Below are 16,039 nucleotides of genomic sequence, written 5' to 3'. Positions count from 1 at the left end.
CATTTACTCAAGCTTTAAAAAACATTTAGCTGATTCAGGTTTTTTTTGGCATTATAAATAATGTTGAACTGATAGTCTTGGTGCACACTTATTATTTTCATAGTATGAAATTTCAAGGAGAGATACTGGTAGGTCAAAGGTACTGTCCAGCTTAAGGTACCAAACTATCTGCCAGAATGTGTATTCTCCAAATAAGTAGGTGGAGTACAAAACATTTAGCTTTATCGTGCAGTGGAAATTGCCATGCTTGCTCCCTGGACTACCAATACCTTACCTCTTATACACCAAAAACATGAAATGCACACAGGTGAACTGAACTCCAGCTACCTAACAGTGTGGCCTTTTCTTTGCTAATGAAGCCTCTTCCACATGGAATGACTGTTTTAACTATTCCTTTCATAAATATAAGACCAAATAAGGTTATCATAAATAGGAAAATAAAACAATCTAAACAATCAACAAGATGAAAGGAGGGAGGGAGGGAGGAAGAGGAAGGAAGGGAAGGAAGGAGGAAAGAAGGAAGAGAAAGAGAACAGAGTGCTAAGATCAAATCTAATACATATAAGACAATCATTTTATCTATGAATAATGGCAGTTTTACTGATCCTTCTCCAATCCTTGTATCTCAGTTACTAGGCTATTATGTTCAGGATCAAACTGAAAAGACATCCTTACCTGGTTCCTAATATAGAGGGTAAGCTTTTGAAATTTCACTATTAAGCATGAGGCTTGCTATAGATTTTGCATTTATAAATACAACTGTCATCAGATTAAGGTAGTTTCTGCTATAATTGGTTTGCTAAGTGTTCACTTTTTTCCTGCACTGCTCCAAATATATTTATAGTTTCAATATCAATTGCTATAGACTGTATGTTTTTGTTACTCCTCAAAATTCATATGTAAAAACCTCATTTCCAATATATTGATATTTGGAAGTAAGGCCTTTAGTAGGTACTAGGTCATGAGAGCAGAGAGCTTCCTTGCCTCTTCTGCCTTGTGAGGACACGCTGAGATGGCCATCTATGAACCAGGAAGTGAGTTCTCAACAGGCACTGAATCTGCTGGCATCTTGATCCTGGACTTATCAGCCTTCAGAACTGTGAGAGCTGAATATTTGTTGTTTATAAGCCACCCTGTTGGTATTCTGTTATATGAGTCTGAAAAGACTAAGATGCTGATCTTAATGAAAATCCCAGTATGTGGGAGTATACATTGGTATAACACTTGGGAAAACCATTTGACCTTATGTACTAAATACACACACAGACACACACACACACCAAAGAAATCACAGTTCCACTGTTCAGTGCAATGCTTGCACACATGTACTATGTATAAAAGTGCTCAGAGCAACATTATTTGCAATGGCCCCAGTATAGAAAAGCATTCACAGCTAGTCTAGAAAAGCCTGCATACATGGTTGGGCCATTGACTGGTGTCTAAGTCAACTGACAATTTTCTGCTCTGATTTAAACTTTCCCTAACTGGAAAGGTAAATGCACCAAGAGTCCATTAACAGATGAATAGATAAGCAAAATGGTGTGTGTGTGTGTAATGAAACAGTATTCATCCTTAAAATGGCAGAAGTGTTGGAGGGAGGGGAAAAAAAGGTAGAAAATTGTGACACATGCTACGACATGGATGAGCCTTGAGGACCTTATGCTAAGTGAAATAAATCAGACATAAAAAGACACATGCTGTGTGATTCCACTAACATGAAGTACCTAGATTATTCAAGTAGAATGGTGGTTGACAGAAGCTGGGGAAAGGTAGCAATGGGGAATCATTGTTCAATGCAGAGTTTCAGTTTTGCAACATGAAGAGTTCTAGAGATGGATGGTAGTGATAGTTGCACAATAATGAATACACTTAATACCACTGAATTGTACATTTAAAAATGGTTAAGATGGTAAGTTTTATGCTATATGTATTTTACCACCTCCTCATGATCTCACAATTTTAAAAATTTGGGGGAAAAAAAGAAAGAAATGTTAACATAAGCACAGCCATTTAAAAGGGACAACTGGCTAACATCTATATATACTTTCACAGCTAGAAAAAGACTTTTTTTTGAAATGTGTTTCTGCCACTTTTTTTTTTTTAACTCTTGAGATGAAGCAGATTCTACTTAAAGTAATTTGCTGCTGGAACTGGCATAACATTCTGATGTCTACTTTGTTTCCAATTATGTTCCAACTCATTGTGACATTTAAAGCCAATTTTATTAGTCTAGATCCAGTAAAAGTTTTCCACAGTAGTCTAAAATTTGACCAGTAAACAGTTCCCCACCCCTTCCCAAAATAAAAACAAAAAACTTTCCCTAACAGATGAAGGTGCTGTTTTTGCAAACTCATTTATGCTAAACACTGATTTTCCTTCTAGGAGTTGGGAATTTCAGGAGGTACTAGGCAGAGTGTTTATGTGACCAGACCCCAGTAAAAATCTTGGGCACTGAGTCTCCAACATGGTTCCCTGGGCAGAAACATCACACATATGTTGCTATATTTTCACTGCGGGGGGAAGAGTGCACTCTGCGTGATCATTCATAGAGAGGAAAGAGCATAAGAAAGCCTACATGTGGATTCTTCCAGACCCTAACTTTGTCTCTCTCCTTTCCGATCTAGCTGTGTATCTTTATTACACCTCTCTATTAAATCTTAGCTGTGAGCACAACTATAGTGCCAAGTCCTGAGAATTGTAGCAATCTCAAAAAATGGCGGTGGTGTTGGGGTTCCCTGATTCTGCCTCAAAATGCAAACAACTCAAATGACCATCAAAAAGTATAAATTGTGGTATATTCCTATAATAAAATATTACAGAGCAATTAAAATAAACCACCTATAGCTATATAAAACAACAGGGACAGAATCTTAAATGATGAAGAAGTCATTTATTGCATCTTGTCTTGTATGAAAGTGGCTTCTTCCACACAATACTGAGTAATCTTTTAAAACAGCAGTTAGTAAACTTTTTAGTCTCAGGATCCCTCTAATTTATGTAGGTTACATCTGGTGATAATCACTAGCTCAGAAATTAAAGCTGAGAATTTAAAAAATATTTATTACTAGTCCATTTCAAAACAACTATATTTTCCCCTAAAATATAGTAAGGAGAATGGCACTGTTTGTACAGTTTTGCAAATCTCTTTGATATCTAGCTAAATAAAAAGCAGCTGGGTTCTCCTATCTGCTTCTGCATTGCAACATCCTATGTTATGTAGCCTCTAGAAAATTCCACTGTATACTCACGAGAAAATAAGACTGAAAGGGCAAGTAACATCTTAGTATTATTATGAAAAGAATTCTGACCTCCTGGACTTCCTGAAAGGGCCTTGGGGAACCCCAGGGGTCCCTCATTATACTTTGAGAACTGCAAGGTGAAAGTTTAGTGCTGTGATTCATCTTTATCACATACGCTAGGAGCACAGTATGCTTTTAGTTTAGGTAGTGTTTCAGGAATTCAATTTACAAACATTAAAAACTGGTAGCTCACATACACTGAGAGTCAAACCCTACCCAGGTGTCAATGTCAGAAAATCACTCTCATACTATGGGTTTACCACAATTAATATAGAAAGAAAAATTATGTGTACCTTGAAAATCCTAAAGAAATATATTTGCATGAGAAGCTAAAGAATGTAATCCCTTTGATACTATTTATTCAGATGACAAAACTTGTAATTTTATAAATTATTATTTTGAAAATTAAGCCATTTCTCTTTTCTCTCTGGTTTGGAAACAATGCACCAGGCACTGAATATATTAAGTAACAAAACCTTGCATTAACTTACTTGAACCTCTGCGGGCTTTTTGAAACTCAGTTTTAAGACAAGGCTGCTTACTGGAATTAAATCAATACCATGAGAATCAATAAGGTAAACATTATAGATTTTGTTTCTTTGATAAACATTATTCACAACTGAAATCCATGATTCTACAGTAGTATGCAAATTAAGCTAATCTAGACTGTAGAATTTGCCACATTTATACAAGTTTGGGAATGAGAAGGAGTATGTACAACTTCTTTGCTGGCTTCAGTTCTGAGCCACATACTCAAGCAGCTTTCAATAGTGATACTGTACTTACCACCAGTGCTAGAACAAGAGTCCGCACCTTCTCCCCAATCTCAGGTGAGATGTCATTGCCAAACTGCTGCAGAGTGGTGAGGAAGCGTTTCAACTTGCTGAGCTGCCGAGCACCACAAGTGGCTGGCAATTGTTGATTTGTCAGTGCAGATGATGTGGAAGAGGCAGGACCATTGCTGAATCTCTGTGGTGGTGATGGGGCACCGTTCAGGGTAGGAGGAGAATGGTTGATGCCATTGCTTACTGAAAGAAAGACTCGGTTTAAGTGCAAAACATAAGGATCTTTGTTAATTTTTTCTTGTCTGCACTCTCCTTCATTTATTCATTTAAATTTTGTAAAGCACATGTTAAAGGAGTATATGACACTGTTTCAATTCTCAACAAGACTGCTACATAGTGAGACAGACTGACAGGTAAAAAATGGTAACAGAATAACACAGAAGTGTTAAAAAAAGAAGAGTATGAGTGCTAGAAGAGCACAGAGAAGGGACAACTAACTCTACAGATGCCAAGGGCAGGGATAAGTAGTTTTAAGACTTCCTGCAATGAGTACTGCATGAGTTAAGTCTGGGAGAGTAAGTATTTCCATGCCCATCTTTTATGTAACAGCTCCTTCTCAACCTCAGGTTACCAAAGAAGCTAAGTGTTAATTAGAATATAGCATGTGAACAAGATAATCTGAAAGCAGAGAGTTATATTAATGTGAGAAATGCTTTTTAGGCTATAGGTTTAATAATCTATTCCTGCTATGAGATATATATTCATGTCCATCAAAATCAGTTTCTCCCTGCCTTGACAGTGCCAAATTCTTGGTCATTCAATAAAGCATTTTCTAGGTATTATATGGGACATTTCCATCCTATATTTCTCCTCAAATTACAATACATATGATTAATTACAGTTTTCCTATTTTCCCATTGTTCTAAACACTCATTTCTTGTAGTTTTAATTTGGAACACAACTCTAGAGCTATGTTCTTATAGGTATTAAGTAAAAATCCCTTTCTTCACTGAACAATGAAATAAAATTACCTAGTGCCTAAGTGTTAATAGATTTTTGCTTAATCATACTCAGGCTTAAAAATTTAAGTAAAACTGGGTCTAAAAACATATCACCTGTACTAAGAAGCATTCTTTGACAGACTCTGCTTCTCCTAGTAGATTTAATAACTTTTCTCTGTGCTGCCTATGTACATGCTCCCATTATTTCACTTACCAAATTATACTTACTTCTTTCTGTATTTGCACTGCCTTGAAAGACTGTCTATTTCTTGATAAACACTTACACATCTGTGTATGCCATAAATTAAGCTTTTATGAACTCTGCCACAAACAAAAATTTTAAAAACTTAGCTGGCAAAGTTTTAAAAACTATTAAAAACTTTTTTTTCAAACTTTTAAAGATTTTTTCAAATTCAGTAGTAGTTCAATAATTTTATGAAACTTACTTTTTGACTCCTATAAATCAATATAATAATTTAAAATTATTTTGGAGCCAAAGAAATTAAAATAGCTGCTTGCAAGCCAAAGCATATGAAAGCAAAATATTTAGACTAAATTTCCAAATATCTAAATTAGCTAAGTACTACTCTCAGAGGGAAAAAGCAACTTATAAAAGGAAAGAACTAGATATGTGTGTGTATGTATATAAATATCTATCTTAATAGCCATTTTGAAAATGTTGAGTAGTATATGTAGAAGGCTTAATGGCATTCACTTAGATCCAAAGTCACTCTGAACCACAAGCCCAAGTAATTAAGAGGACTTACATGCTGTAGGAGTGAATGACACTGGCCTGGGTCCTCCAGGATTTATTGGTGGGAGAGGTGGCATGGTGGGAGGTGAGGATCTTGACTGTATCTTCACTTCCACAGGCGACCCAGGCATTGCTGGAACCCTTTTCTCAGGACCAACTGTAAAGAATGGAAGGAATGGGAATCAGAATTTTCTATAAGATGATAAAAAGTGACAACAATTTGAAATACCAATATATTTTCCTAGAGGATTGAGAAGTTAAAAAGATGCTTACTTAGTATAATAGGCTAAATGGTAGCCCCCAAAATATGTTCACCTCTTAATACCTTAAACTGTGAATATTTCTTTATTTGGAAAATGGGTCCTTGAAGATGTAATTAAGTTAAAGAACTTGAGAGGATGAGATCATCCTGGATTATCTAGGTGGTTTCTAAATCTAATATAAATGATGTTCTTATAAGAAGAGGAGAAAAGACAGAGACATATACCCAGAGGAAGACTACGTGAAGACATACACAGCCTCACCCAGTGAACACCATGTAACAACAGAGGCAAAGACTGGAGTGGTGCCATCTATAAGCCAAGGAATATCAAGGATTGTCAGCAACCACCTAAAACTAGGAGACAGGTATAGAACAGATTGCTCCACTGAGGCCCCAAGAAGTAATCAACCCTGATGATACCTTGAACTGTGAGAGAATAGTATTGTCTGAAGCCACCCAGTCTAGGGCACTTTGTTAAGGCAATCCTAGGAAACTAACAAGGCAGCAAGTTCAGGAGTCAATAGTGAGGACAGTGGTTGAGAAAGGAAGAAATCATGTTATAAATCCAGCTTACCTCAACTGCGTTCTTTCTTTACTTCCTATAAATTAACTAAAGTAGTGGGGGAGTGGGGAGAAGGCTAATGTGGTACTGTCCAGATTACTGAGCATCAAGTGCACGGCATGGAAAATCAGCTGTATATAAATTACTATAAATGATGAAATAACAAATGTGTATATAAATCAATAATTCTAAGTAATAAAAAAGAAGTGAAGTCAGTATCTCTGATAGCAGGAACGTCACTTATGATGTATAGTGTCCAAAAAAAAGAAAAGTACACTGACCAATTTTCATTAAATTTTATCTTGTTAAAAAAAACAAAACCAAAAACAGAAAGAAATGAGAGCTTATTCTAAACTAAAGCACAGGGTACTTCATCCTTCATCTATGGGGACAATTCATAACAAGCAGTGTTTTAACACCAGATAGCAACAAATTCCAGAGAGATTAGATAGATTAAATTTAATGACATTAAAATTAGGTCTGAGCTAATATGGGTAAGACATGAAAATGAAGAATAATACTCCAATATCTTCAAAAACTTATTTTTTCCCAATAAAGGGAACTTATTACCTTCTTGGTTAATCATAGGGCCAAGGCTACCATAATCACATTTAAATTGAGCTATATTCGTCTATATTCCAAACTTTTCACTTAAGTACCATGTATTTACTCTCCAATAGCTGCTGATTTCGATTTAAAGTACAAGACATGGAGCCCAAAGGTTCAAATGAGAATGTTAAAGCAAAGTTTTCTTTCACTGAGATCACAGCGATAAACAGAATACATATAAAAGCATTCCTGACGCTGGCAACAAGGCACATCTTTGCACATTCAAGGGCACCTTCTAATGAGGAAAATATCCCCAAATATTATTTGTATGCTTCATTCAGTTTGCAGTGGTCATATTTGGGGAAGAGATATAATGAATATAGAAAGTCAGTCAAGGAAGCAGTGCCCCCAAGTTACAAATCCCCTGACAAAAACATGCAGCTCTCTGAGAGTCATGGGGGCAACACTCTGCTAGCCCTTCCCATCTCTCTGGTCCAGGACATTTTCTTTGTAAAATTGATGGCCGTCCTGTCTGATTAGTGGACTAATTAGCTATTGCGTTTGCCTTTTTTTTCTTGACAGTGCTTTCTCAATGCCCTTCAAAGAACAGTTGACTTGTTTCCAGCTCTTCCATCTGGGGCCCAGCTTTCTGCAGGGTGAGGGGAGAAAGGAAGGAAGGAACTGACAGTTGTCTCACACTGTTATGTGTTGTATACAGTGTGCAACAACCTGGAGGGAGCCTTTCTTCAGACCACCTGCCTTTACAGCAAGGGCGCCAAAGGCCTGAGGAGGGCTTAACAGTGAGATGTGTTTTAACACTCAGCACTTGGCAGAGTGAAAAACTCAGAGCAGCCCAACTGCAGAATGAACACTGAATTACATTCCAACTGAAAGCTTGGATATTGGGCAAAATCCAGACTCCAGAGCACTGTTTACAGATAAAAACTACTCATCTCTTATTCACGTCACTACTCACAAACCTGCAACACTAGTGTTATTCCTCATGTTTCAAGCAACAACACTGTCTAGTAGGAAAAGCACGCGTACAGAGACTGAGAGGTTTGGTGTGAATCCTCATTCTATTACTAACAACCCACGTGACTTTTACCAAATCACTTCACCTTTCTGGGCCTCATTTTCAACATATATAAAATGAGAGATAGTAAGACCTACCTGGCAGGAAAGATGTGAGGATTATAGATAATACCTAATACCTTAAAAAAGGTACTCAAGAAACAACAACGATGATTAGAAAACTATGAAGACTAGTGTCAAGTCCTGATTTCATAACTAGCCTCATGCCTATGTCCAAGTGAATATTAGCATTTGCTCCTCATGGAAAATGGGTATACTATCAACAATCCATGTGACTTCAGAGACATTGCACAGAATGATCCAAGAATTAAGAGTTGCAAAAATACCAAGTACAATATAAGGTGGTATATTTGTTGGAAGCTGAGTGGCAGGAATGCACATCATGGTGTGAAAGCTCTAGCCTGCTTTATAACCTGACAAATTCAGCAGCTGCTCAGATGGTGGATAAGAAGTACACTCCATAACAAGCATTTTAACCCTGCTTGGTGGCCAATGCATGCCTTAATGTCATCATATTTACAGTGACTTCATTTCTGAATTTTTATAAAACTGATGTTTTATAAAACATTTAGTTGAATCCCTTGAAAGAACCATATTTTAAGCTCTTTTCAATTCCAGAGAACCTTAGATAAAGTTCAAGGAGAAGAAATTTCTTTTTCTTAAGAGTGACTTGTGCCCATAAACACCACAGCTCCAACCATCAAAGAGATGAATACAGTCCTAGAAAATTAAAATAACTCTTAGTTTTATCCAAAAGGTTCAACTTGATTCAAAATATAGACTCTAAGGTACAAAGTAACTGATAATTTACTCTAAGAGTCTGTGCTTTCGTTATTTTCAATATTTGGAAAATAGGGAAATATGGCCACATGCATTTTCAAAATCGCTGATGCTTCAAAGCCTGACTACATAAAGATAAAGCCAAACAACTTGAGCTAAAAAAGAGGAGGAAACATGGAAAACAATGTCAGGATGATGATTTTACCTCTTCATTGTATATAATTTGCTAAGGATGTCATGCAAATAGAAAACCAAAGAAAGAGAACAAAATAATAAAAAGTTCTCCATGTGAGAGGAGTGCTATTTTTTCCTACATAGGAATTTGAAGAATCAAACATGAAACTAAAGAGTAGAATTATTCTGTAGCACTAAAAGAAGTAATACTAAAGACAAACATAAACATCCCAGACAAGCGCTACCTGAGAAGAATCCTGCATAATAAATTGCTCACAAATGAGGGTATTTACAAATTATAAACCGCTTTTTCTTTACAGTTTTTAAAAAATTACTTTGAGGTTGACAAAGGAACAATAAATAGAAGAAGTATAAATATGAGAAGAAAAATGCAGTTATGTGAGGGGAAGGGCACCCACAAGCAACTGGAAAGAAAGGAAACTCTCAGGGCTGCAAGGGGGAAGAATGTTTAGGTGAAAGAAGGAGAACTTGATGTGAAGGATGCTCTATCACTTATTTGTTGTGTGACTATGGTTTTCTTCATCTGTCCCTGGGGGTAACACTTGTAATACAGGGTTACTGTGAGGGGAACCATAACCTATGTAATAATAGCTGGTAAACACAGCAGACACTCTTACACATTTACTTCAATCAGATTAAAAATCTACTAGAGTGCTCATTTCAGCAGCACATATACTAAAATTGGAATGATACAGAGAAGATTAGCATAGCCTCTGTGTAAGGATGACATGCAAATTCAGGAAGCATTCCATATTAAAAAAAAAAAAAACTACCAGAATTAATAATTTTATTTGGCCACTGAGATGTTTATCTATGCTGAGCTCTAGGTATAAGAAGGTAGAAAGTCAAGCACTCCTGATTATCATCCCTGAGGAAAATTAGCTGAATATATAAATCTGTCAGATGCATAGTACAGGAACACTGATCATTCCAAACAGGTTGACCAAGGAAGCCATTACCATCTGTTTCTTTAAAACAAATCAAACTAAGAAACAATTGTGACAGTTTAAAGAATTATTTTGTGGGACAGAAGCAAAGGTAGATAGTTCTCTTCTGTATATATATAAACATACATTTATATCATTCAAAAGTCAATGCTATAAAAAGAAATACTCCCTGCTCTTGTCCCTACATACCCCATCTCATAGGCAACCATTTTAATCTGTTTCTTGTGTATCTATCCATTTTTCCTCTGGGAACAAATGAGCAAATATATTACCCCACCCCTATTTATACAGAGGCAGCATAGTTACATTGAACTGAGTATCCCCAATAATGGCATTTCTGTAGCCCTGCCTTTTGCAATGCATCAGGAAATGGGTCTATCTCCCTATCCCCTGAATCTGGCCAGGCCCTCTGATTTGCTTTGGACAATATAATGTGATAGAAATGACAGAGTACCAGTTCTACACCTGTCTTGGAACCTTTAACCTGCCATGAAAGCAAATCCAGACTAGTTTCCTGGAGGATGAGGCCACATGGAGCAGAAATGAGCTGTATCAGCATACAAGGCCAGCTGATCCCCAAACATGTGAAAGCCTAACCTAATGAGTCTGATCTGCAGTTAGCTGATTGCAGACATATGAATGAGTGAGCACAACTAAGAGCAAGAGAATTTCCTGACTCACAGACTCATAAGCAAAAATAAATAAATAAAAAGCTTATTGTTTTAGGCCACTAAGTTTTAACATGGTTTGTTATATAGCAGTAGACCAATAGGTAACTGATCTATACCACATACAAACTGTACTGCTCCTTGGTTTTTTGTTTCATTTTATAATTTCACAGTATATCCTGAAATTTTTAATTCCACAACCCTGTTTTTTTTTTTTTTGATAGATGCATGATATTCCATCATGGGGGTGTACCACAGTTTCATTTAAACAATCCTCTATTGATAAATAATTGCATTGTTTCCAATCATTTGTAGCTGAATTTTGAGGCTCTCTAGATCCCATGCTACTGATTGCCCTGTATTTGCCAGGCTTTGGGAAAGAGATAAAAGAAGACAGGGTCCTGAGTTATGGGAAAGACAGATAAATTTAAATGTGTACAAAATACTAAGAAAGTAAAATAGAAGCATTACTTACTTATGAAAGCCAGGGAAGTCTTTATAAACCATTAAGTAGTTTACGGGGAAGGCTACATGGGCTTTCCAGGCAGCACATAAGGACAAAAGCATGAAGGATATAGTTTGAACAGTGCCCCTAAAGTTGGGATGAGAACCAAGAAAAAAATCAGGAAAAAGGTTTTCTTGACCATTTTCTCTTTAACCATTGCCAAGCATAGGTAAATGTTCTAAATGTGTAACTATAAGATGAGAAGCATTTCCAAAACTAACTATTTTAATCTGCTAAAGATAGAGGAAAGAACATCAAAATTACTGTTGCACTTATAGCCTTATAAGGCTGGCTAAACGGATGATGGGCATAGTATATGCTTAAGCATGAGCATTTCCCATCCTTGTAGCTCTGCCACAAACCTGACAACTCATGCAACTTTCTAATAACATGCAGGCTTCATATGCAGAAATAGCCAGCAATAAGTTTATAATGACAGATAAGTTATTATTCAACAAAAACTGAGGCATAAGAACTCATGTAAAGAAATTGCAAGAAAATATTTTACAAGGGACCCTGAAGACAGAACTCAAAACAACATGAATGCTTTACCATATACTAACAACAGGGATTGAAAAAACAAATTTTTCCATTCCACATTCATAAATACACTGGAAAATTAATTTATCTAACACATTTCTACAGCTCACGGATCAGCAGCAAGCTTTTTCTACAAAGGGCAAGATAGTTAAGTATTTTGGCATTTTGGACCATATGGTCTCTGTCACAACTATTCAACTCTGCTGTGGTGGCACATTAGACAATACAAAAAGGAATGGGCTGTGTTCCAACAAAACTTTATTTGCAGACAAGCAATGGGTGCCATAGTTCGCCAATCTCTGCTATGGTTGATTTAAAAACTGGAAACATTCAGATGTCTAATTCTTACTTTTTTATTTCTATGCCTATAAAATCTTTTTCACAGCATCCACTGAAGTGGTTCATCTGAGTAACATTTTTATTTTCTTAAGATTAGGTATAAAGAGACCTTTACTTATTGATCTCCAAGGAAAATAACATAGAAAAATTATTTTAAAAACAGAAAAAAATTACATAAAGAGCACATTAAACACAGAACACTAACAACATGAAGTCAGAGCTGAGGAGTTGTAAAAATGAGGCTATTTATCTGATGTTCTTCCAAAAATCAGAGAAACTTAAGAACTTCAAAGATGACCAGCATACCTTTGAAGGACCATTTGTTTCATGATTATGCTAATTTCCTCCTTAGTCATTCCTCTTTTCTCTATCTTCTACCAGTGCAATCTGACACCAGATATAGAGATACCCAAAACATATAAATAACTCTAAAAACTTGATAGTAACAAACAACACAATTTAAAGAATGTGCAAAAAAGATTTAAAGAGACAATTCCCAAAAGAAGATATACAAACTGCCAATAAAGACATAAAAAGATGCATGACATACTAGCCATCAAAGAAGCACAAATTGTAACACATCTACAAGAAGGAACACACTACTGATATATGATGCATCCAACACCATGGATGATTACCAGAAGTACTAGACCAAGTGAAAAATGCCAGACACAACAAAACTACATACTGTATTATCCTATTTATATGAAATTTTAGACAAGACAAAATTAGTGACAAAAAGCAGATCGGTGCCTGGGACTGATGTGAAGAAACTGAATACAAAGGAGGACATTAGGTGGCATGATAAATCTTTTTATGGTGATGGAAGTATTTCATATCTGATTGTAATGGCACTAACACACTATATATACATTGCTAAAACTCAAATTGTATATATTAAATGGGTGAACTTTATTATACATAAATTATACCACAACAAGGCTGAGAAAATTAGCAAACCAAATCCAATAATGTATTTTTTTAAAATCACAATCATGTAAAGTTTATCCAAGAATGTAAGTATAACTTAGTGTTAGAAAATTCAGTAATTCGCCATATTAACAGATTTTTTTAAAAGACCTTAAAATTACCTCTATAATTACAGAAAAGCATTTGATAAAACCCAACTTCCACTCATGAATATGAATAAAACTAGAAATAGAAGATCAATTCCTTAACTTGATAAAGGGTCGCCTCTAAATACCCATATACTTATTGGTGAAATATTATAAGCAATGCCCTTCCACTCTGAAAGATAAAGATGTCCAGTATTAATGCTTGTATTCAACTTCTACTCAAGAGACAAGCCATAGCAGCATGATAGTTAATCAACCCTAATGGATAGAAGGATTGGAAAGAAAAAACTATCATTTTGTACACAGTGGATGACTTTCTATATAGTATCAAGAGACTCTACCACCCATTATTAGAATTAACATGCAGGTTCAGCAACGTTACTAGATAAAAGTCCTACATTTTAAAAATTAATTTCATTCCTATACACCAGAAAATAAACAATAATTTCAAAAGGATATGACTATACAACAAAAATTAAACCACCTAGGAATAAATCTAACACAAGATACATAAAGCCTTTATAAAGCATATAAGTAGACTGAAAGTCATAAAAGGAGACTTACATAATTGGAAAGATCTATCATGCTGATGGATGGGAAGACTTACTACCACTAACTATTTTCTCTTTATTTTAATGATAAATTCAAAGCAATTCTTATCACATGCCAGCAAGACTTTTGGTGTAACTTGAAGAGCAATTACTACAATTTATGTGTAAGAGAAACAGGTTAAATGTACAGCAACAGAGAACACACAACTAAACTGTGGCATATTCTTAAGTGAAACAGTCAATACTATTAAAATAATTTAATGAAACTAGAGCTATATGTATCAAAAGGATAAACAATGTAGCAATATTGGGTAAAAAGGGTATGTTGCAGGAAAAATATGGGTAGTACAATACTTTCATAAAGTCTAAAACCATTAAAAAATTTACATATGATAAAGAATTTATTTACATATGATATATTTACACATGTAAATGTAGTAAAATATTTTTTCAAAGCAAGAAAATAATAAACATCAAATTCAGGATAATGACTACTGCAAAGGGAAGAAAAGGAACGGATCAGGCACAGTTAAATTGTAGTTCAAATGTTTCACTTCAAAAGATCTGAAGTAAATTTTAAGATAAAACATTAAAATTTGACAAAGCTAAGAGTGACAAAGCACATGAGTGTTTGTTATACTGTGCTTTTTTCTTATTTTGTCTACTTGAAATACTTCTTAAGAAATGGGGAAAATGGTCATAACGCAGGAAGAAACTACTTACAAGGCTGTTATAGTGGGAGATGATTGTGGACTGGGAGAGGAGTAGCAATGGGAATTGAAAAAGGGGGTAGATTTCAAAAATATTTAGAGTTAGAATAAATAGGATTTGTTGATTGATTACATACAGTAAATAAGTTAGGGAACAACTGGAATTATTGGCCAAGGTAGAGGCCACCAGAGGGAGGATGAATATGTCAGAGGGGAGAAATGATGAGTTCAGTATTGGCCATACTGCTTTCATGATGCCTCTGAGATAGCCAATTGGAGGTTCCTAAGTGATAAATTAAAAAGTTTAGAGTTGAATAGTCTGGTCTAGAATTGGGAGTTACCAGTATAAAAATGAGGAAATTATGGCTATGAGAAGTTGAAAAAAAAAAAGATGTGATGTTTGAAAATAAAACTAAATTAAATTATGCCTGCTGATTTTTATTCTATTAACTTTCACTTCATTTTCAGTATTGATTAAGAATAGCTAGTGACTGGAGATGCTGCTTCAGGGAAGATCCCCAGTGTTCAGTATTACGTGCTGCAAATAATAAACCCTTCCTTCTTGGGTGGGAGGGTATAGTTAGTGACTATTATACACTACATGTATGTTTGCACATTAGTAGTTTATTCAGATCTTCTTCAAGCTGTTAATCAGTTTCTTTGGATTAGTGATATAGTAATAGATTTACAACATGTTTACAAGCTCCTCACGTTCACCATTTCCCACATTCTGCAAATAATCCATATTGTTTCACATAACATTCTCTTTGCATTTCTCTTTTCTTTTCAGTTCCCAGTTCTGGACAGCCAGGCTGAGTCACCCATGTCCATCTCCTGTCTAGCAAAGCCCTTTCAGAACAATACCATTCACAGGAAAAACACAAACAGGACAACAAAGGAGGACAGAAAAAAGAACATGGTAAGAAAGGTGTTACTTTGGGGTCGGGAGGGGGGTGAGGGGAAAGAGTGAATAGCTTAGTGGTATAGTGCAAGCTTGGTGTGCACCAGGTCCTGGGGTCAATTCCCAGTGCCTCTGTGGGGAGGAGGTGGGGAGAAAGGTGTTACTTTCCTAGAATGGAATATGAAAAAGGGTACAGTTGCTTTTTATGGAACTGTTTTTTTTGTTGTTGTTGTTATGTTAGTTTGGCTGCTGGAAGAAAGTATCACAGACTGTGTAGGTTAAATAACAGAAATTAATTTTCTCACAATTCTGGAAGCTAGAAGTCTGAGAGGTGTTGTCAGGGTTGGTTTCTTCTGAAACATCTTTCTTTGGCTTGTAAGTAGTTGTCTTCTCCCCATGTCTTCACACAGTCCTCCCTCTGAAGATATCTGTGTCTGGGTTCTCTTATAAGGAGACCAGTCGTACTGGATTAGGACCAACCCTAACGACCTCATTTTAACTTAATTACCTCCTTAAAGAC

General features: G+C 35.7%; 1 protein-coding gene and 1 non-coding gene across 4 annotated transcripts in view; one reads left to right on the top strand and one right to left on the bottom strand.

Moving 5' to 3' along the window:
* CBFA2T2 (CBFA2/RUNX1 partner transcriptional co-repressor 2) overlaps positions 1-16,039 on the bottom strand; it is a 130,711-nt gene that overhangs the window by 32,462 nt on the left and 82,210 nt on the right. For 2 of the 3 annotated variants that reach the window (XM_074347144.1, XM_074347143.1), the window contains exons 2-3: positions 5,853-5,996; positions 4,086-4,327 (exon numbers count right to left, since the gene is read on the bottom strand). In XM_074347144.1, coding sequence (XP_074203245.1) covers positions 4,086-4,327; positions 5,853-5,996 — 386 coding nt within the window. Of the gene's footprint in view, positions 1-4,085; positions 4,328-5,852; positions 5,997-11,372; positions 11,490-16,039 lie in introns of all 3 variants that reach the window. The other variant, XM_074347145.1, reaches the window with a different exon arrangement.
* LOC123618537 (U6 spliceosomal RNA) lies at positions 9,934-10,040 on the top strand. Its single transcript, XR_006726969.1, has one exon. It is a non-coding gene; the product is annotated as a U6 spliceosomal RNA (small nuclear RNA).

Source organism: Camelus bactrianus, chromosome 19 (genome assembly GCF_048773025.1).
Source record: "Camelus bactrianus isolate YW-2024 breed Bactrian camel chromosome 19, ASM4877302v1, whole genome shotgun sequence".
Classification (NCBI taxonomy): domain Eukaryota; kingdom Metazoa; phylum Chordata; class Mammalia; order Artiodactyla; family Camelidae; genus Camelus; species Camelus bactrianus.
The sequence above is the reverse complement of the archived record's forward strand: the minus strand, read 5'-3'. Positions and strand labels throughout refer to the sequence as shown.